The sequence below is a fragment of the Myotis brandtii genome, unplaced genomic scaffold (assembly GCF_000412655.1).
Source record: "Myotis brandtii unplaced genomic scaffold, ASM41265v1 scaffold209, whole genome shotgun sequence".
In the NCBI taxonomy this organism is placed as follows: domain Eukaryota; kingdom Metazoa; phylum Chordata; class Mammalia; order Chiroptera; family Vespertilionidae; genus Myotis; species Myotis brandtii.
The window spans coordinates 548980-570973 of NW_005357806.1; the positions used below are offsets into that span (position 1 = coordinate 548980).

General features: G+C 42.0%; 1 protein-coding gene across 1 annotated transcript in view; it reads right to left on the reverse strand.

Moving 5' to 3' along the window:
• Positions 1-9615: 9615 nt before the first annotated feature.
• Positions 9616-21994, reverse strand: part of FAM60A (family with sequence similarity 60, member A) — a 22829-nt gene continuing 10450 nt past the window's right edge. Inside the window, exons 5-6 of the mRNA XM_014539200.1 lie at positions 15252-15366; positions 9616-10426 (exon numbers count right to left, since the gene is read on the reverse strand). Coding sequence (XP_014394686.1) covers positions 10231-10426; positions 15252-15366 — 311 coding nt within the window. The 3' untranslated portion in view covers positions 9616-10230. The remainder of the gene's footprint in view (positions 10427-15251; positions 15367-21994) is intronic.

Genomic DNA, 21994 nt, shown 5'->3' on the forward strand with positions numbered 1-21994 from the left:
CTAGGCTGGCCGGGTTTAAACTCTCTGGAGATTGGGGCCTTGAAGCTAAGAGGTATGTGGTGCTATTTCAGCACGCTTTATGAATTGGCTTCACGGTACTGTTACAGCACAGCCCAATTTCACCCTTCAGAGATCATCCAGAGAGCCTGCGTGGGCCACTCCCTGGATTTCTGCACACTTTTGTGTAGCTTAATTATACCTGGCATGACTTCATGCCCTCTCTTCAAGTTCCCATTCCTGGGATTCATGTGCTGCCAAAGCATAATAATTCTATAGTGAATACATTTTTTCCTTTAAACACTGACGCTTAAGAAAGCTTTAGGGTTGTTGTTTTTTTTCCGAGGGGTTATGTATCTGATGTGAACTGTATGAGACCTCTCCTGTGTCCGCCATAACTATAGATAATAAAAAGTTTTCATTCCTACTATGCCAATTAGACCTCAATGCTAGATTAAAAGAACAAATGTAACACAAATGTATCACTAGGGGCACCCATCACGGGCCAGGTCCTTCATGATACATTTTCTCATTTTATTCTTACCACAACTCTATTAATTTCCCCCAGTTTACAGGGAAAGAAATGAGCTCAGAGAAGAGGTATCATCAGAGGTCATAAAGCCATGAAGTACCAGAGCCAAGATCTGAACTCAAGTCTTCTGACTCAAATTCATTGTTTTTTCATCTATGCCTTGGTGATATTAACAAGCTCACATGCCCAACATAAACCCTACCCTCTATTCACCACATCTTTACTTCTGAATGGGAGCCACAGAGAAATCAAGAAAATATAAGTCAAATGCCAATGAAATGGCAAGAATAAGCACACAACCTTAGTGAGCTAAGATTCTTTTTTTTTTTTTTTAAATTAAATCTTTATTGTTCAGGTTATATTTGTTCCTCTTTTTTCCCCCCCCCAAAACTCCCCTCCTCCCAGTTCCCGCCCCACCCTCCGCCCTCACTCCCCACCCACTGTCCTCATCCATAGGTGCACGATTTTTGTCCAGTCTCTTCCCGCATCTCCCATTCCCCTTTCCCCGCCAAGAATAGTCAGTCCATTCCCTTTCTATGTCCCTGATTCATTATAATCACCAGTTCATTCTGTACATCAGATTATTTATTCACTTGATTCTTAGATTCACTTGTTGATAGATGCATGTTTGTTGTTCACAATTTGTATCTTTACCTTTTTCTTCTTCCTCCTCTTAAAGGATACCTTTCAGCATTTCATATAATACTGGTTTAGTGGTGATGAACTCCTTTAGCTTTTCCTTATCTGTGAAGCTCTTTATCTGACCTTCAATTCTGAATGATAGCTTTGCTGGATAAAGTAATCTTGGTTGTAGGTTCTTGCTATTCATCACTTTGAATATTTCTTGCCATTCCCTTCTGGCCTGCAAAGTTTCTGTTGAGAAATCAGCTGACAGTCGTATGGGTATTCCCTTGTAGGTAATTGAGTCTCTTTCTCTTGCTGCTTTTAAGATTCTCTCTTTGTCTTTTGCTCTTGGCATTTTAATTATGATGTGTCTTGGTGTGGTCCTCTTTGGATTCCTTTTGTTTGGGGTTCTCTGCGCTTCTTGGACCTGTAAGTCCATTTCTTTCACCAGGTGGGGGAAGTTTTCTGCCATTATTTCTTCAAATAGGTTTTCAATATCTTGCTGTCTCTCATCTTCTGGCACCCCAATTATTCTGATGTTTGTACGCTTGAAGCTGTCCCAGAGGCTCCTTACACTATCTTCATATTTTCGGATTCTTTTTTCATTTTGCTTTTCCGGTTGGGTGTTTTTTGCTTCTTCGCATTTCAAATCTTTGACTTGATTCTTGCGCTCCTCTGGTCTGCTATTGGGTGTCTGTATAATATTCTTTATTTCAGTCCGTGTATGCTTAATTTCTAGTTGGTTCTTTATCATAGCATCGAGGGTCTCATTAGTTTTCGTGACTCTCTCCTCAAGTTTATTGACAGCTTCTAGCACATTTTTGCAAGCCCTCAAAATTGCGATTTTTAGCTCTATATCCTCCATTTCTGTCATGTTTTTTTGTCTCCGCATTTTTTATGCTTTCTTGGTGCACCCCCTAGTGGTCTTTGTGCGCAGTCTTGTTCTAGTTGAGCCTTGATTGTTGTAGTTAATACTAGAGGGATTTGACCACCAGGCCGACTGGCTGTGTGAATCAGCTGTGTCTGCCGCGGAAAACTTCTGTCCTCTGGGGAGGTGCTAATCTAGCCTTTGCCTGAGGCGATCCGGCAAATGGCTCTGCGCAGGGCTTGGGCGGGGCGGGATCAACAGGGCGGGTGGAGGGAGCAGTTATGGCCGCTCTCAGTCCCGTTCCCAGAGGCTCTGCTTCTCAGAACCCCAGGAACCGCTGCAAACCTCGGAGAGAAAGCTGCCTTCCAACTGATGCCAGACACTCCCGCTTCTCCCGTTTGGGTCCGAGTCCCCAGCGATTCGCCCGTATCTGGAGCTCAGAGTCTGAGACTCCCCCCTGACCGAAAACGACAACCGCGCTCTCAGCCACCAGCCCGCTTTGCGCGCGCACCTCCGCACCTGAGTATTTTCCACACTGCGCCTCCTCTGAGCCTCGGTGTGCTGTTATTTTTCCTTCTAGTTGAAGAGTCTCTCCTCAGCCAGCCTTCCTGTGGTTCTGGGTGATGTCCGTTCCGTCTTTTAGTTGTATTTTTGAAGTGGTTGTTTGCGGCAGCAGTCTGCGGTGTTTACCTATGCCGCCATCTTGGTCTCTCTCGTGAGCTAAGATTCTTAAAAGACTTAAGGATTACAGTTCTCAAGTGTCAGGGACTATTTAGACCAGGGGTGGGCAAACTTTTTGACTCGAGGGCCACAATGGGTTCTTAAACTGGACCGGAGGGCCGGAACAAAAGCATGGATGGAGTGTTTGTGTGAACTAATATAAATTCAAAGTAAACATCATTACATAAAAGGGTACGGTCTTTTTTTTTTTAGTTTTATTCATTTCAAACGGGCCGGATCTGGCCCGCGGGCCATAGTTTGCCCACGGCTGATTTAGACACTTAGTAGGGCCTTGGACATAGGTGCTCAATGAATACTTGAGTACAAGGTTATTTTAAAAGTCTCACAATATCACCCCACAGACTATTGATATATATGTACACCTATAAAAGGGTAATATGCAAATTGGTCACAACACCCTCACAGTCATGACCAGATATGCTAATTAGTCATGACCAGTATGCAAATTGACCATCACTCCAACACACAAGATGGCCGCGGATATGCTAATTAGCCCTGATATGCTAATTAGGCAAACCAGTATGCAAATTGACCATCACACACAAGATGGCTGCCCCATGTGGCCACAAAATGGCCACCACAAGATGACCTGCAGGGCAGGGCATGCAGAGGAGAGCAGTTGGGGGCAACCGGGCCGGCAGTTAGGCATCAATCAGGCTGGCAGGGGAGTGGTTAGGGGGCAATCAGGTAGGCAGGCAGGCGAATGGTTGGGAGCCAGCAGTCCTGGATTGTGAGAGGGATGTCTGACTGCCCATTTAGGCCCGATCCCACAGGAGAGGGTACAGGCTGGGCTGAGGGATAACCCCCCCCCCATGCACGAATTTCATGCACCAGGCCTCTAGAATATATATATATATATAATCACTCTGGAATAGAAAGATCTAGCAGTCACCATCCCAACGAAGGGACCAATCTTAGCATCACCAAGAGTGGAGCAACTCAACATTGTGAGGCTCTTGATATAATGCAAGAGATGCACCACACAGCCTGTGTTTCATTCTTGCCAAAAAGTGTCATCCATATCTACTAAGAAAACAACCATAAAAAGTCCAGGATATGGAACACTATACAACTGAATCAGGATACTTCAAAATGTTCAATGTCGTGGGGAAAAAAGGGAAGGGGGAAACAACTCTTCCAAATTAAGAGGAAAGACATAACCCAAAGCATGGATGGACCTAGATTACATCCTGGATGAGAGAAAAGTTTCAAAAGACATTTTCAAACCATGGGGAAAGATGATCATCTATATATATAAAAGGCTAATATGCAAAGTGTCCCCTTGGGAGTTCAACCAGGAGACCGATCACTCGCTATGACATGCGCTGACCACCAGGGGGCGGCACAGAATGAAGGAAGGCCCCGGCCACAGCTGGCAGCCTGGGAAGGAAGGCCCTGGCTGGCAGCCAGAAGGCCCCAATTGGCCCTGATTGCCAGCCAGGCCTAGGGACCCTACCCGTGCATGAATTTTGTGCACCGGGCCTCTGGTATTGAATATTACTGAGTTATTGTGGGCATTGTGGTTTTATGTAGAATATCCTTATTCTAAGGAGATGAATGCTTAAGTATTCAGGGAGGAAGTGTCATACTGTCACAACATTCAGTCAAACAAACACATCAAGTACATGTTGTAAAATGCTTCAAGTTAGTGACTTGGGAAAGGTTAGACTATTGTACCCTTCCATTTTTTTATATATGTAAAAAAATGTTCAAATATAAAACTTTAAAAATTTTTTAAATGCAACAGGCCCTTAGCATAAATTCAACTCTTCTATGAACATGACATCTGAGAATACAAAATTGTAATCAATCAGTGAGTTAATATTTATTATGCTCCTACTTACATACTAATAACCACTGGGCTAGACTCTGGGAGCGATAGTGGTGAAAAAAGAAATGGTCCCGATTTCATGGAACCTACTCAGCATAAAGTTTTATTTGGGGGAGATGAGGGCGTGGTGGTTGTTCTGAAGCCTTCCCAAGACGCCTAAACTGAAGCCTAAAAAATAATAGGAGTTGCCAAGCTCTAGGGCGGAGCTGGCCAATCTGGAGACAGGAATATTTATCCCTAGTGTTTCCCCCAATATCCCGCCCTTCTTACGTAGCCTGACTCCTGGTTCCATTAACCACTCCCCCCCCCTCCATTCTCCACACCTAATAGCACCTCGTATTACTAGCCCGTGTTATACTCCTGGGAACGGCACTCCCGTTGGGTTTCCCTGCACCCTTTGCACAGCCTTGTGAAGTCCCCACATTAAACTTCCCTCAAATTATGCAATCTCAGTAAGGCATCCATTTCTGCCAGCACCCTGCTAGACAAAAAGCCCTGGAGATAGACTTGGGAGACAGCTGCGTGTTCAGATGGTATGTGGGACAGTGGGAAGGGAGATGGTCGGGGAAGGGGGCTGAAGAGGAATCCTCCCTGGGCCACTGGCATCTGAGCTAGGAAAACCTGGAAACTGCAATGCTATCAGTCAAGAATATTTCAAGAAAGAAACTGTCAGTGGTACAAGCGCTGCTAAGAGGCTGGGGGAGTAAAATGAGGGATTGGATGTCCCGGTGAGAAAGCCATCAGCCATCCTTGGAGTGGTAGGGGCAGAATCAACATTGGAAGGGACTGTACTAGTAAAAGTGGTTGGAGGCAAAGAATACACTTGTTACCTTAAAAAAGAAAAGAAAGAAAAAAAGACCTAATTGTTCAGGTCCCTATTTTAACTCTACCAGTGACCTGCTACAGAATCTTCAGATTTTTGAGTCTTTAATTTTTTTTTTAAGATTGGTTTTTAATTGATTTTTATAGAGGAAGGGAAGGAGAAAGAGAAACCATACGAAAGCAAAACACTGATTAGCCGCCTCCTGCCCACTCCCTACCAGGGATTGAGCCTGATATCTGGGCTTGTGCCCTGACCAGGAATCGAACCGGCAACTCTTTGGTGCACAGGATGACGTCCAACCAACTGAGCCACACTAGCCAGGGCTTGAGCCTTTAAATTTTGAAAGTATAAACATACAACAACTACTCTTCCTTGCAGTTACAGAAAACCAATAGCGGGACAGTGTTACGCTAATGTAAGTTATAGCAGTGTGGAGAATGTAGTTCTAAAACAGTCCATTACACCCCCTCCCTTTCAGACACGGAGACCACGGGCAGGCTTTGCCAACATCTGCTGTCTCTCTAAACGGAAAGATTAAGCTCTTTTACACCGAAGCCTGCAACTAAGTATGTCCAAGACCCCCCTACGCCACATACAATACGCAGTTTCTAACCAGGATGCAAGACATTTGAAACCTGAAGCATTCTCTCCAACACAATGCGTAACCAAACTCCACCCCTCGAGAAACTGTTAGAACCCTTAGATCCTGTCCTGTCTTTGAGAACATGAGCCTGTGAAATTATCTATCTTTGATCCAATTTGGCTTTCTCCTCCCTTCCCATTCACGGAACATCTCACGGGATGGTTGCGGGGCACAATGATAGATGTGAAGCATCAGGAAACTGTCCTAGGGACTCTGAATCGAGCGGCTCCCCGGGGCCTTCCCCTCCTCACTGCAGAGCTAGCAATCAGTCTGGCTACCTCCACTTACTTTTAGACTAAGCCCCCTGGACACTATTTCCTCCATAGACATTCTATAAAGGGTACTTTCAACATCAAAATTAAGAAACAAAATTTGATTAACTGACTTAGAGTCAAGGCCAACCTCTCGGCAAGGGTAAAGCTTGCCTTTCATTGTCAGCCTTCGGAAGAGACCCAGGTAACCACCCCCAAGGGCAGGTAAGACGGCGCCCGCCACAGCTACCGCGGGGACAGGGTTCAGTTTGGAGCAAGAGCTTTGGGAAAGCGGACTTTATTTCAGTTGCATGACCTCCTTGCACCTCCACTCACCTGCAAACAGGCTTTGTTTTGTTTTACTTTGCAAGGTTATTTAAACAATGTTTAAACTTGCCTGCCCATAGTAGGTGTTTGATCATAGGGGTGTTCTTTTTACTTGCTACACAAAGCACTTATATTTCAAGTAATTCAGTTTAAAAAAATGAGGTGCTGTGGCGGACACAGCTCTAAGGTGTTCCTTGTGATGCCCACATCCCACCTCTCAGCGTTCATGCATAGTTCCCTCCACTTGAGTGTGGTCTGTACCCCAGAAGACGGTCTCCTTAGCAGACTAGCTCTGGGGACCTGCTAGCTCCATGCAGAAAATGGCCATGTTGGGAGATGGCAGGTGTCAAGTGAGTGTGGAAGTGGATGATTCCCAAGTCACCTAATCGGAGTGCAACCCAGCTGACACCTTGCTGCAGCCTTGTGAGACCCCAAGAAAAGGATCCAGCTACACTGTGCCTGGACAGAAACTGAGATCAATGTCCTTCAAACAACTGAAAGTGTGGTAATTTATTACACAGCAATAGATAATATAGGTAAGTCATCTTTCCACTACCCTAGGTTAACTTAGTAACTTCATAGTAACTAGATCCATAGCTGGCAAAACCACCTGACTATCCTAAAGCAAATTTAAACCCTGACTGGAGTATAAAAAGTTTGGCCCATAGGATCTACTTTTCCCAGGTCATAGACGATGTTTTCACAACTTTGATATGGGATGCACCTATTTGGATCCCTCAGAATTCAGTGACTCAAATGGCTAATAAGGGCCAGGGCCAGGAACTAGAGAACCCAATGCCAACATCCACCTTTCCCTGTATCCAATTTTATAGTTTCTCTAGTCTCAACGATGCCTCCTACTATGCCCATAGACAATAAAGTCACATCAAAAACATTAAAACAGTGGAGGGATGGGTAAAGAAGTGCAAAATCACACAGCAATAAAAAAGGGTTAGATCTTGCCATATGCGCCCTAGCTGGTTTGGCTCAGTGGATAGAGCGTCGGCCTGCAGACTGAAGGGTCCCAGGTTTGATTCCGCTCAAGGGCACATGCCTGGCAGTGGGCTCGATCGCCGGTAGGGGGTGTGTAGGAGGCAGCTGATCAGTGATTCTCTCTCATCATTGATGTTTCTCTCTCTCTCCCTTCCTCTCTGAAATCAATAAAAATATATATTTTTAAAAAATCTTGCCATATGCAACAACATGAATGGACCTAGAGGGTATTATGCTAAGTGAGGCAAGTCAGAGAAAAGACAAACACCATATGGTTTTACTTACATGTGTAATCTAAAATAAATCAACCAAACACACAAACAAAGCAACAATTAAGTTATAGAAGTGTGGATAATGTAAGTTCTGAAACCTGGGCATGTGCCCTGACCAGGAATCTAACCGGCAACCCTCAGAAATAGAGACCACAAGGATGGCTACCAGAGGGGAGAGAGTGGGGAGATGGGTGGGAAAGGTGAGGGTAATATAGTCAATAACATTGTGTCAAGTTTGCAGTAACAGATGATTATTAGAATTAATGGGGTGGTCACGTTGTAAGGTATAAAAACATCAAATCACCAGACTGTCTACTTGGAACTAACGTAACTAACGTATTATTACATACCAACTATACAAACAAAGCCACAAAACAGCCTCTTTTATTTTCTAATAAGACTAAATTTATTCAATAACCTAGTAAAAGTTTTGAGTATAAGTATTCAACAGTATAAAAAGTACAAAACAGATTTGTAGATTTCTAATATATTAGTACAAAGTGCATGACTACATACAGTACATCCTACAGGCAAAGAGACGTGGAAGGGAAAAAGAAGACTGTGGTTGACTGTGGTCTAGTAATAAATAAATAAATACAGAAGTAGAGATGATCCATATTATAGTATATTCTACCACCGACACTGTAGCCAAAATGTACAAAATAAAAAAATAAAAAAAAGGACCATTTCAAAGTAACTCGGGAGGAAGAGGAGAATGGCTGAGACTCTTGCAGTGCACCTTCGAGGCTGTGGGAGAGCCGCTCCAACCACTGTGTTGTCTGTACAGATGGTGGCTTGTAGTTTCTTCCAAAGGAATATAAAATTTTAAGTTTAAAATAAGAACTATAAAACTACAGGGTGCCCATAAAAAGTAGCTCACTCCTTGTTGTTATTCATACTATCCAATTTTTAAAATCAGGCTTTAAAAATAAGCACCGAGTCATTTTATTATAAGGCTGGCAAATGATCCTCCCTCGTTCTGAAAAAGTGTGAACTGGTAATATTCTTCCTGAATTGATAGAAAAGAGGCAATGAGAGTACTTGGGCTTGAGTTCAAGTAACAGGCTTTTCATAAAAATTTTAGAACCGAAGGGCCCCACGTTCAGGATTTATCATCTAAAACCTCAATGTTCAGAAAACCTGGCTACAAAAAGCCAAACCCACTCAGCATTAACACCCCTCTTTTCTTTTACTAGCATTTTACTTTAATATAGTGGTGGGGGGAGACCCTAAAACCCTCATACATTAAAACAAGTTGAACAAACACTCTACACAGATAAAACCTTCACAAAGGTCAACTGAAGTAATCCAGAGCTAAAACTGAATTGTGTAGATTTTCAATGAAGTCACCGGTAAGCAACACGAGCCAAAGTCAATCATTTACACACTCGGCGAGCCCTCTGAGAAGCGTGCCCCCAGAAGCATCACCTTTGTTATTTTTATGCTATCCTGAAAGCCTGCACGTTTTTCAGATATCTGAACATGTTTCATAGAGTGTGTTCTCTCCCATGTGGTAAAATAAAGCTTTGGTACTATTTATATTAAGATTGCTTATCCTGAAGACTTGACATTTCCCCAAGAGGAGCTTCGATTCTGCTTTAGAAGTTTCATATAAATTAAAATCTTCATCAAATAGCAATATGAAGGAGGTGACATAGGATACAACATATACAGTCCAGTTACCTCTTTGCATATTTAGAAATGATTCCTTCAATGTATTTGTACCAGAGAGCTTATTCTGTCCTGCTTAATATTCAGTAGTACAGGTTTGAATCCTCAGAACCTTGGCAAGACCTTAATATTTTAAAATTATTAACAACTACCTCGAGGGGCAAGTCCAGGTTACTGGTTTATGACAAATTCATTATCATGAAGGAAAACAAGTGTAGTCAGCCATCTTTAAAAATGCCCCAACCACTGCTTCTCAATATAGAAAGACTAAAACTACGTACGTTTATCATACAACAAATCCCATCTCTGTCCCCTGAAGTCCCCCTAGTTTCATTCATGAGAAGGGGATTTAAAAGAAAAAGACTTAAAGAGCACTTTACAGCAGCATTCAGCTTTCCTATGAAATACTCAGCATCTTAAATATTATGTACATGTCTGTTTTTCCGTTTAGTAAGGTAGACACTGGCTTCAGAGTTGGTGGAACTTGTGGAAGTGGAGGAAAAAATAACCCATTCGGAACTATTCTAGAAATTGTCTTTTGGCAGAATAGCAGGTATCCAAGTGAAAAACAGGAAGGTCGTTTTGTTGCTGTGTTTTGGGTGTGTTTTTTTTCTGAAATTTCAATCATTTCCTGTTCCCCTTCTACATACACCCCAGTCACCACTCCTGGGTGGAGATGGGCAGAGGCTCTGGGCTGGGCTCCTCCGGCTTCTCCGCAGCAGCCTTCTTGTTGCTGCAGCAAGGCTTGAAGAGGTGCGTGTCAATGAGGACTTCCCCAAAGCGGCCTTTATAGATAATCCCACAACATATTTTCTGTCTAAAAGAAAAATGGAGAGAACGAAATATATTAATAAGGCAGAAGAACAGGGATACAAAAAAAAAACCTCTCATCATAATAGCTAGTACAACATGATCCAAAGGGTCTACTTCCACATTCCAAAAAAGGGCTCCCAAAGCCTGGCCAGTGTGGTTCAATGGTTGAGTGTCGACCTATGAACCAGGAGGTCACGGTTTGATTCCCCCGTCAGGACCCATGCCCGGGGGGATCCATCCCCAGCGTGGGGCGTGCAGGAAGCAGCCAATCAATGATTCTTTCTCATCATTTATGTTTCTCTCCCTCTCCCTTCCTCTCTGAAATCAATAAAAATACATTAAGGGGGGCGGGGGGAGCTCCTAGAGAAACCCCACTGGCTAGGTAATGGGAAGTACCCAGGTCCCATACATCCCACACTGGAACCTTACCCGATATTAAGGGGAAAGAAGGCATACTGGGAGACAGCAGTCAGTTTCAAAGGCTGCTCCCAAACTTGTAAACTGTGTCCTCCAAAAATCACCAACTCTTGAAGAAAAATAGCCACCATAACCAGGCTGACACAGCTGGTAGTTCTATTATATTTAAATATTTAGTAGATATAAAATATATACGTAACGGCACTCAAAAAAATGACAACACATAACACCCATACCTCACAGACTGTAATGAAAAAAAATTATCACTTCCTGTGAAGTCCCCCAGTTTGTCTGTCTCTAATCTCTTCCCACCCTACCTCATTCTTTCCTCCTTAATTTTAGGTTTAGCACTCCTTTGTTCTTTTTATACTTCCTGGTTTTACTGTGTTTGCATCTCTAAACATATTGCTTAGTTATCTCATTCAGACATATGCATATTTTATGTGTATAAAATATAATTATCTCATATATAAAATCAGATATATACAGGGTGGGACAAGGAGGTTTACAGTTGTTATGGAAGATAATACAATGATGCATCCTCACAACTGTAAACCTACTTTTGCCACACCCTGTATATAAAATTAGATCACACTGACTTTATGCATAGTATTTATAGAATATAGAAATATGGAATCACACGGAATGCTGTAATTTTTTTTTGCTCAGCATTAACTGAGGTTCATACATAGTTAGGCAAAGCTTTATTTCATTTTAACTTAGTACAGTATTCCACCATGTGAATATACCACAATTTATCCATTCTCCTTTTGATGGGACTGATTTTTGTTATTACAAACATGCTGTACATTATCAGTGCATATATCTAAAGGTTTTTTCTAGGTTATGTTGTCAGGATATAAGAATGGGAATATGCTCAATTTTGCTTGAAAATGTCAATGTGGTTCCCTTTGATTCCTATTTTGCTAAGTTTTATTTTAAGGAATGTTCAAATTTATCAAAGACCTTCAACTTATCACTAAGATGATAGGCATTTTTTTTCTGCTCATTTAGAAACTGTTGGTGTGGCAAATTATATTAGTTGACTTTCTAATGTTTAAAACAATCTTCTATCTCTAGGATAACCTAATCTGATCATGATATACTGTTTTGATGTCAAAGTCATGTTAGCTTCATAGAATGCTTGGGGCCTATGCCCTCTTTTATCCGTAATCTGGAAAAGCCAGTTGCAAGATCACTATCATTTGTTCCTGACGTGTTTGGGAGAACTTGAGGAGGAGAGAAAGAGAGAGAAACATGGTGTGACAGAGACACATTAATTGGTTGCCTCCCCGACACACATGGGATTGTTTGAGGGAAAACTTGTAACCACCGAGTCAATTTCCTTATTATGAGCTAGTCGGGTTTTTTATTTTTCCTTGAGACAGTTTTGGTAAGCTGTCTTTTTCTACTAATGTATATACTTCACATAAATGTTCAAGTTTATTGGCATGTAGTTGTTTATAATGTCTTTTTGTCTTTTAAATTTCTGCTTTAGCTATAGCTAAATCTCCCTTTTCTTAGCTAAAATATGTATGTATACTGTCTCTTTTTCTTGATCTGCATTATCTCTAGTAATTTTTTTGGTCAGGTCGTTTTCAGCAACCAGTTCTTAGCCTTATTGATCCTATCCATAGGCTTTCTACTCCATTTATTTCTGCTTGTTATCTTTAGGATTCCCTTGCTTTTATTTTTTCTTATATTGGGTTTCATTAACCTTTAAATTGGATATATATCACTTCATTTGCTTTTAGTCTTTCATTTATAAAAAGCATTAGGAGGATAACTTTTCTTTTTTTAGCTTCTTTTATTTTTAATATATTTTTATTGATTTCAGAGAGGAAGGGAGAGGGAGAGAAAGATAGAAACATCAATGATGAGAGAGAATCATTGATCGGCTGCCTCCTGGATGCCTCCTATAGGGGAGTGAGCCCACAACCCGGGCATGTGCCCTTGACCAGAATCAAATCTGGGACCCTTCAGTCTGCAGGCCACTGAGCCAAACCAAACCAGCTAGGGCGCTCTTTTTACCTCTTTAATGTTATACCACCTGTTTTGATTTGTAGTATTTTTCATTTATTTTTTAGTTATGAAGATTTTCTATTTTATATTATACTTTCTTCTTTTTTAAAAAAAATATATTTTATTGATTTTTTACAGAGAGGAAGGGAGAGGGATAGAGAGTTAGAAACATCGATCAGCTGCCTCCTGTACACCCCCTACTGGGGATGTGCCCGCAACCAAGGTACATGCCCTTGACTGGAATCGAACCTGGGACCCTTCAGTCTGCAGGCCGATGCTCTATCCATTGAGCCAAACTGGTTAGGGCTATACTTTCTTCTTGAAACCATGGTTTTTTAATTTACAACTATAGGTAGGTTTTCTATTTTTGTTTTGCAATCATTAAATTCTCTGCTCTTCCTTTCTGCTCTGGAGATTTTGTACTTATTTTTATTAATTTTTTGTGGTTATATACTTAATTATTCACGTTCTAAAGTTATTCACTACGTTTATTCTCAGTAATGCAAAGGACATTTATACACTTTTAACTTCTGTTACCTCCAACAATGCAAAGGACACTTATCATACTTTAACTTCTGCTATCACTTCTGTTACCTTGACTTATATGCTATTGCTGTCATGTAATTCTTTTTCTTTATCCCACAACTATTGTCATTTTAAGTAATCAGCATTTGTTGAAATTTACCTAAGTATTTGCTACTACTTCTTTTTTTAAAAAAAAAAAAAGAGGAAGGGAAAGAGAGGGAAAGAAAAATACCAATTTGTTTTTTCACTTTTTTTTTAATCCTCACCCAAGGAGTCTATTTTTTCCATTGGTTTTTTAAAATATATTTTTTTTATTGATTTTTTACAGAGAGGAAGGGAGAGGGATAGAGAGTTAGAAACATCGATGAGAGAGAAACATCGATCAGCTATCTCCTGCACACCCCCTACTGGGGATGTGCCCGCAACCAAGGTACATGCCCTTGACCGGAATCGAACCCGGGACCCTTCAGTCCACAGGCCAATGCTCTGTCCACTGAGCCAAACCAGCCAGGGCTCCATTGGTTTTTTAAGAGTGGAAAGGATGGGGGAGGGGGAGAGAAAGAGAGAGAAACATGGTGTGACAGAGACACATTAATTGGTTGCCTCCCCGACACACCCGGACTCGGGGGAGAGGGGCTGAGATCAGAAATGCTGGGGCAGGGGTCCTCAAACTACGGCCCGTGGGCCACATGCAAATACAAATGTTGTATTTGTTCCCGTTTTGTTTTTTTACTTCAAAATAAGATATGTGCAGTGTGCATAGGAATTTGTTCATAGTTTTTTTTTAAACTATAGTCCGGCCCTCCAACGGTCTGAGGGACAGTGAACTGGCCCCCTGTTTAAAAAGTTTCAGGACCCCTGACTTAGAATATCTATCTTGTTGGGTCATCAGAAGAACAGAACTCTCCAGGAGCCCACAGAAGTCACCAATGAAATCATCTTCCAGGTCTACCTTTTCATAGGCTGCCAGATAAAGGGCATGAAACCATCCAGCTTAGGTCAAAATGAGCCTATTCTCTTCCCTCGTTCCCCCTTTCCCACAGCAATATCGAAGAGAATAGAAGAGACAGCAAACACAGAAGTGAGCAAGAAGAGGAGGAATAAAGCCACCCAAGTCCCCTTTCCCAATGAAGGCTGTCTGCCATCTTGAATCCTGCCCAAGCTGGGGGAGAGTACAGTGCTAAGTGAACACTGAGTTTTATTAGCACCCATCCCCTATAATTCCTAAACTTGTAGAGAATGGCAGGAAGTAAAGGCTGAGCTCTAACCAACTGACATTCTAATTAGTGATGTCAGTCTTGACATGGCTTACTTGTCCTTTTACTTATCAATCTTTGTGGATCCTTGATCCCCAATGTCTTCTTGCTTCTTAACCACCGACTTCCTTACTAGACTGTCTTCCTCTATGTCTTGCCTACTCTCATGTGACATCTAGTAGCTGATTTCTTCTCAACTTGCTCTTGGGAACACTGATTTCTCATTTCCTTCCCACTGTGGCGAGCAGTAAATGGTTCCTGATCCACCTGCCCACCTCAGGTCCTCACTCCCCACATTGCCAATCCTTACCCACTGCAAGGCATGTCTCATCATGAAATGACACAAAACAGTTCATTCGCTATTTTACTTCCCAGCTTGTTGTGTTAGCATTTTGGAGATCCAGGCAAACAATAGAGAGCGACGCAGTAGGTAGAACTCATTGGTGGAGCATAAAAGTACCCCCCTCCTCCCGAATGGACGGAAAGTAGACTGTGAGCCCATCCCTGTCACAGAGTTGCAAGTTCCATTTTATTTCCATTGGATGAATGGTGTGGTATAAATGCACTGAAAATCATAGGACCTAATAAGGTGGCATACTTTTTTTTTTTAAAGTCACACACCAAATTGGGCACCTTCACTTATATGGCGTTCTGCTGGAGCCTGAAGCCACCTCTGTATCTGAGCCATCATCTGACTGGTTACTGTAACAAGGAGACTGAGCTGGGGAGGCACTTGAGGTGGTACTGTGAGCATCAGAATCTGCAATAAAGAGAAAACAAATATTATTTCATTATATGCGAATGCAACTAAACCTCGGCATAAAACACTGTGAGTTAGTAAAAATAAATAAATAAATAAAAATAAAATTATTTTTCTATTCACTACTGATACTTGAAGATATTTCTACTAACTAAAGTGTTTCTAAAACAATATGAGAACTTAAGCTTCCTGGAAGGTAAAAGTAGACATACTTTGCCCTGTTCCTCCGGTTTTAATAAGCACAACTAAAAGCCCTGAACGTTACCTAAAAAATGAACCTAAAGACCCTGGAAGTTGTCAACAGCTAGAAAAGCTTGAGACCCAAGGAAGGTCATGATAGTGAGTTCCCTAGTTTTTATGGGCTTTCTTGTTGCCTCATAAATAGCCAACCCAGAAATACCTATGGATGCAGACAATTTTTTTTTAAAGCCAACAAAAGCCTGCTCTCGCTATAGACCAGGAAAGGGGAAGCCTAGCAAGGCAGGAAACTTTTGTTAGACAACAGCTGCTCTCCTCCTGGCACACCGCAGAAAAAAACGGGCCCAACCCCACCCACCTCGGCCAAGGCCAAGCGGGGAGCCTGGGTTTCCATCCTCACCAGACTGTTCTGAGGCAGCCCAACATGTCCGCCAGCGTGTGTCAGGGGAAGCCTATTGAAGAGTCAGGACTTTCACTATGGCCCACCGGAAATAGGGTCCCCCCACCATGTGGGAGCCTCAGTTCCCCACCACCTGGCAGCCATGGGGAGCTCCCACCTCAGATGTCAATGGAGGCGGAGTGGCACCTGGCAGGAACAAGGTGGAGTCCCTCCCCCACATCCTCTGCTGGAGGAGTATTTAAAAAAAAAAAAAAAGCCAGTTAAAACAGAAGGTTTTAAATAAGATCCAATCTCAAAACATAATTCTTAAATTCTAGGTTTCTATCAAAAATCATATCGTATCCAGTACCTGGAAGATCTCAAACTAAATGAAAAGGCAAGTAGATGTTAACACCAAAATCACAGAGATGACAAAATTATCTGATGAAAATTTTAAAGAAAACCATGACAAAAATGCTTCAACAAACCATTAGGAACATGCTTGAAACAAATGAAAACAGAGCCTCAGCAAATACCAGGTCTCAGTTTTTAAAAGATGACACTATAAAGAAAAACCAAGTGGAACTGAAATGTGAACTGAAAAAAATACAATAAATGAAATAAAAAGCTAATTGGATAGGCTCAACAGCAGAATGTAGAGGACAGAGAAAACAACCAGTGAACTGGAAGAACAAACAACAGAAATTACCCAACCTGAACAACACAGAGAAAACAAACGAACAGAGCTTTAGAGACCTGTGGAACTCTAACAAAAAACCAACATTCATGTCAGTGTGGTCCTGGAAGGAAGGAGAAAGAGGGCGGAGGTGAAAAAATACTCAAAGAAATATAATGGCTGAAAACTTGCCAAACTTGGCAACAGACATAAACCTATAGGTTCAAGAAGTTGAGCACACCCTAAACAGGATATACCCAAAGAAATCAAAGCCAAGACATATAATTAGCCTTCTGAAAACTAAAGACACAGAAAAATGACGTTACAATAGATCCCGATTTAATAACTAATAAAGGCAATTCATCAGATACAAACTAAATATGATTTAGTATTTTTGCCCTCAGAAGACTTCATATAAATTTCTGAAGTGGAAAGCAAATTGATAGTCACTGTGCTATAAGGCATTATGCTGCTATTCCACAGCAGACCAATGTCATAAATAGGGTTGAGCCTACCACACATCTTGCCTTTAGTTAAAGACTATCCCCCTCAAAAGTGGGGGAGAGTGGGTGGGTGGGAGGTAATCAACCAAAGACCTTGTATTCATATTTGTATACATGCATATATGTATACAGTGGGGTGGTGAGGGCCTGGGGCAGGGTCGGGGGAGAAAGGGTTGAGGGGAGAAAAAAGGGGACATATGTAATACTTTCAACAATAAAGATTTTATTAAATAAATAGACTATTCCCCCCCCACAGGTGGATAGAGAAATCCTTCAATTCAAAGAACCAATCAAATATTTATTAAGTACAGACAATCCTCGGGTCACATCGGACTCCACGTACATCGTTTTGTGGTTATGTCACCATCTCCCATTTATTTATTTTTAAAAAAGTTCCGTCATTTCGACATATGTACATATGTGCTTTATGTTTATTATTTATTTACCACAAGTAAAGGTCAGGAATCTTTCTTTTAAACTTTTTTTACTGTTTCACTTAGTTACTGCTGTGTATGTGCTCCATGTGAGTGACGTAGGTGCTTATGTAGGTGGGTTCCGACTTACGGCGAAAAATCGCGTTACATCGCGCTTTAGGAACGGATCTCCAATGTAACCCGAGGACCTACTGCATCTACTAGCCATCCAACCCTGTGTCATATCCTGCATGGAAAGAAACAGACTAAAGAAAACGTTTTTGAATAGAGCTCATAAGTGTTTTGTATTAACAAAAGTTTACATAAAATTAGGTAACTAAAACAAAGAAAGCACCATCAGTGTTCTAATATGCTCATTCATTTCTAATATATGAATAGTTTAACTTCATAAAAATAATTCTCACCCTGCCTGGCCAGTGTGGCTCAGTGGTTGAGCATCGACCTATGCATCAAGAGGTCACAATTCAATTCCCAGTCAAGGCACATGCCCGGATTGCAGGCTCAATCCCCAGTGTGGGCGTGCAGGAGGCAGCCAATCAATGATTGATGTTTCTATCTCTCTCTCCCTCTCCCTTCCTCTCTGAAATCAGTAAAAAGACATCTATACTAATAAAAGCCTAGGTGGCCCTTGTGCACAACGTCGCCACAAGATGGCCACACACACAGTTTGGGGGTCCCGTGGTTCTGCGTGGCGCGGAGGAGGCGGGTCTCGTCAGGGGAGGGCAGTTGGGGGTGATCAGGCCGGCAGGGGAGCAGTTAGGGGGTGATCAGGCCGGCAGGCAGAAGCGGTTAGGGGCAATCAGGCAGGCAGGCAGGCAGTCGAGCGGTTAGGAGCAAGTGGTCCCGGATTGTGAAAGGGTGCAGGCCGGGCTGAGGGACACCCCCCCCCCCTCTGTGCACGAATTTCGTACACTAGGCCACTAGTATTTAAATAAAAATACAAAAAAGAAAACTCACTCTATTAGGAAGTGCTTAATATCTATGAACCATTTGAAAGTGCAGTTATTTGACCATTTCCAACCTATAAAAATGGCAATTTCATATGGTTTAATCTAATACTTGTGATATACAAACACATTTTGTAAGAAAAACTCTCTTCTAGAATGTAGGTCTAGAAATTCTTCAAAGAACTGCAATTTAAACAAAATTTTTAAACAGGGTTTGGAAAGGCACAAAAGAGTAATTGGATAGCATGGCATGGCGTAGGTAGGTGCAATGAGCAAAACTGTGGAAGCAGAACACACTGCGCACATGGAGGCATCTACTCAGTCCAAACATTCTTCTGAAATAGAACCTTCAAGGACTTGCTAGGGATTTTCAACTTTATTCTGTAGCAATCAGAAATCATTGCAGATTTTAGAAAGAAGGATGACAAAAAATAGCTAACATTTATAGAGGAATTTGTTGCATTTTTTAAAACCCTTTTTCATTATCCCCTTTTCTCTAATTAGGAAATTGTGGTTAAGTCAATGTTAAGTGACACCGGGGTCACATATTTGTAGGTGTCAAGAACTAGAATTCAGATCCAGCGTTTCCAGCTTCAGGTCCAAAGCCTTTGGAAAGAATGCCTCAGGAAGAGGAACGCAGGTCAGGTACAGGCAGGATGCTCGGAAGCAAAGACATAACCTGAGGCAAGGAAACCATCAGAGGGTGATGTATAAAAATTCAAATATGTCACAACTGTTTGGTACGTTGCATACAGGTGCTAGCAATTCACAATGCACCTGGGAAACCCAGTGTAAGTCTGAACCTCCAAAACCCACACATCTTTCCTTTTCAAACAGACTTATTTTTTAGTTTCCAGCCCCAATCTAAAATTAACTGTGCATATTCTCTAAGTAAGGCAAACGTTAGTCACATGTCACTTTCCCTATAATTAAACGAAGGAGCTAGGAATATATGTCTGACTATAATCAATTCCTCTAACCACTGTTAAGTGGTATAATAAAATTACTATTTCCCAAATGTTTATTAAAACATCTACTGATGGTGGGAGTAGGTTAGAAGGGGTCAATGAGGGTTGCGGGGGAGAGACATCTTTAATACTTTCAACAATAAAGATTTAAAAAAATAAAAGTGGAGAGATTTCAAACAAACAAACAAAAACATCTAGTGAGAATGAAGGGTAGAGTTAGTCATTTTTTTCTCCTTGGAGATAGTTGGTGAAGAAGGGAATATATATAATTAAAACATACATACTTAATGTTAGCAAAATATTTTACTAGAAAGGTACTAAAATATTTTAGCCAAAGATTAAATACAGAGTAGGCAAAATTAGGTCTACAGTTGTTCTTATGGAAAATAATACAATATTAAACTATAAAAATATCCAAGGTCCCAAAAAGCAGTTATTTGTGTGATAATTTGGTACATCCAAAGCCCTCCTCAATGAAAATCTCATATACAGTAATTGAATTAACGTGAATTTTGAATATCTGGACCATTGCTTACATGTTAGTATTTCTTGCATTTTTAACCCCACATGGAGAACAAGCTGGGAAGTGAGGTGTTCGGGAAATCGTATGTGGCAGAGGTGGTGGGAAGAAGACAGTTGAGCTTTTTCCCACTGAGAAACTGCATTTTCCATCTTCCCAGACAAAACAAATGGGTATTCTTCTCATATCATTTCAACGGTACCTTAGGAAAGTCTTGTCATTTAACAAATATGTCATACACTTAAGATTAATAGGAAAGGTTTCATAAAATAGTGTGACTAAAGGAAATGACTATACCAAACCCAGCAAATTGTTGAAAATGTTAAATGCCAGCATGTTCTAATTGGGACTCTAAATATAACTCTTATTTCCTACTGGCTTAGAGTATTTGATGTAAAGAATGGATTGCAATGATAATGATATATTCCCACTTGGTCATATAGGACCAACTTCATACTCAATATATTCACTAATGACTCAAACATCTGGCTATTAACATGCCCTAATTGCCCCCTCCCCCTTTTATTGGTTAACTGCCATGGGTCAAATGTTTCTTCTACACAATTAATTCATTTATTTTAATGGCTGCCTTTTAATTTTAGTCTTTTCTTGCTCACTGCCATCATCTATATATGTAGTCAGTAGAAAACAAAAAGTGACCATACTTTTTGGTGGAAAGACTTCATCTTAAAAGTGAAAATTTTAAGCCCTAACTGGTTTGGCTCAGTGGATAGAGCGTCGGCCTGTGGACTGAAGGGTCCCAGGTTCGATTCCAGTCAAGGGCATGTACCTTGGTTGCGGGCACATCCCCAGTAGGGGGTGTGCAGGAGGCAGCTGGTCGATGTTTCTCTCTCATCGATATTTCTAACTCTCTATCCCTCTCCCTTCCTCTCTGTAAAAAATCAATAAAATATATTTTTAAAAAAGTGAACATTTTGAAAGTTGAAAGAAATAGCTTGGAATAATGCCACCAAAGGCTGAGTGGAAATTGCCCTTTTCAAAGGTGCCATTTTTATGAGATAAGAATTTAGTGTTTAATAGTTCATCTGGAAAGAATAATCTACACTAATAAAAGAGAAACATGGTAATTAGCGTACGACCGCTACCCTTCCCACTGGCTAATCAGGGAGATATGCAAATTAACTGTCAGCCAAGATGGCGGCCGGCAGCCAGGCAACTGATGCGAACAGGGAGGCTTGCTTCCTTCAGTGACAGAGGACTCCAACGTTCCCCGCCTGCCTTGCCGGCCTCTGAGCTTCAGTTGGAAACATTGTAACATTTATAGAAGATAAACAAAACCCCAGAAACCTCCTGTCAGTCAGCCGGGATCTCAGAGCTGGAGTCACAACATTGTTTCGAATACAGAAAACAAAGGCCAGAAACCTGCTTTCAGCAGCCGAGCCTCAGAGAGAAAGCCGGCTCCCAGCTCCAGTGACAGCCATAGAAGGTAAATAAATGCCAGAATAAAAAAAAAAAGAAAAAAAGGAGAGGTTTGGGGCTTCAGTCGGCCGCCAGCCTGAAAACGGCCCTCAGCCCCTCACCCAGACTGGCCAGGCACCCCAGTGGGGACCCCCACCCTGAAGCAACAAGATGGCGGCTAATTTGCATACTGAAGGCAGGCGGCAGCAGGCAAGGCTGTCTGGCTGTCTGCGCCCGGATCTGTGACCCTGCGGGGCGGGATCAGCGGAACCGCGAGGCCTCCCGGCACCGGGATCAGCGTGACAGCGTGACACGCCCAAACCCCCTGATCGGCCCTGCTCTGTGCGTGACAGGGGGTGGCGCCGCAACTTCCCTATCGACCCTGCCTTGAGTGTGACGGGGCGGTGCCCCAACCCCCCAATTGACCGTACCCTGAGCGTGACTAGGGGTGGCATCGCAACCTCCCGATCCGCCCTGCTCTGTGCATGACAGGGGGCGGTGCCCCAACTCCCCAATCAGCCCTGCTCTGAGCCCGACCAGGGGCTGCACCTAGGGATTGGGCCTGCCCTCTGCCACCCGGGAGC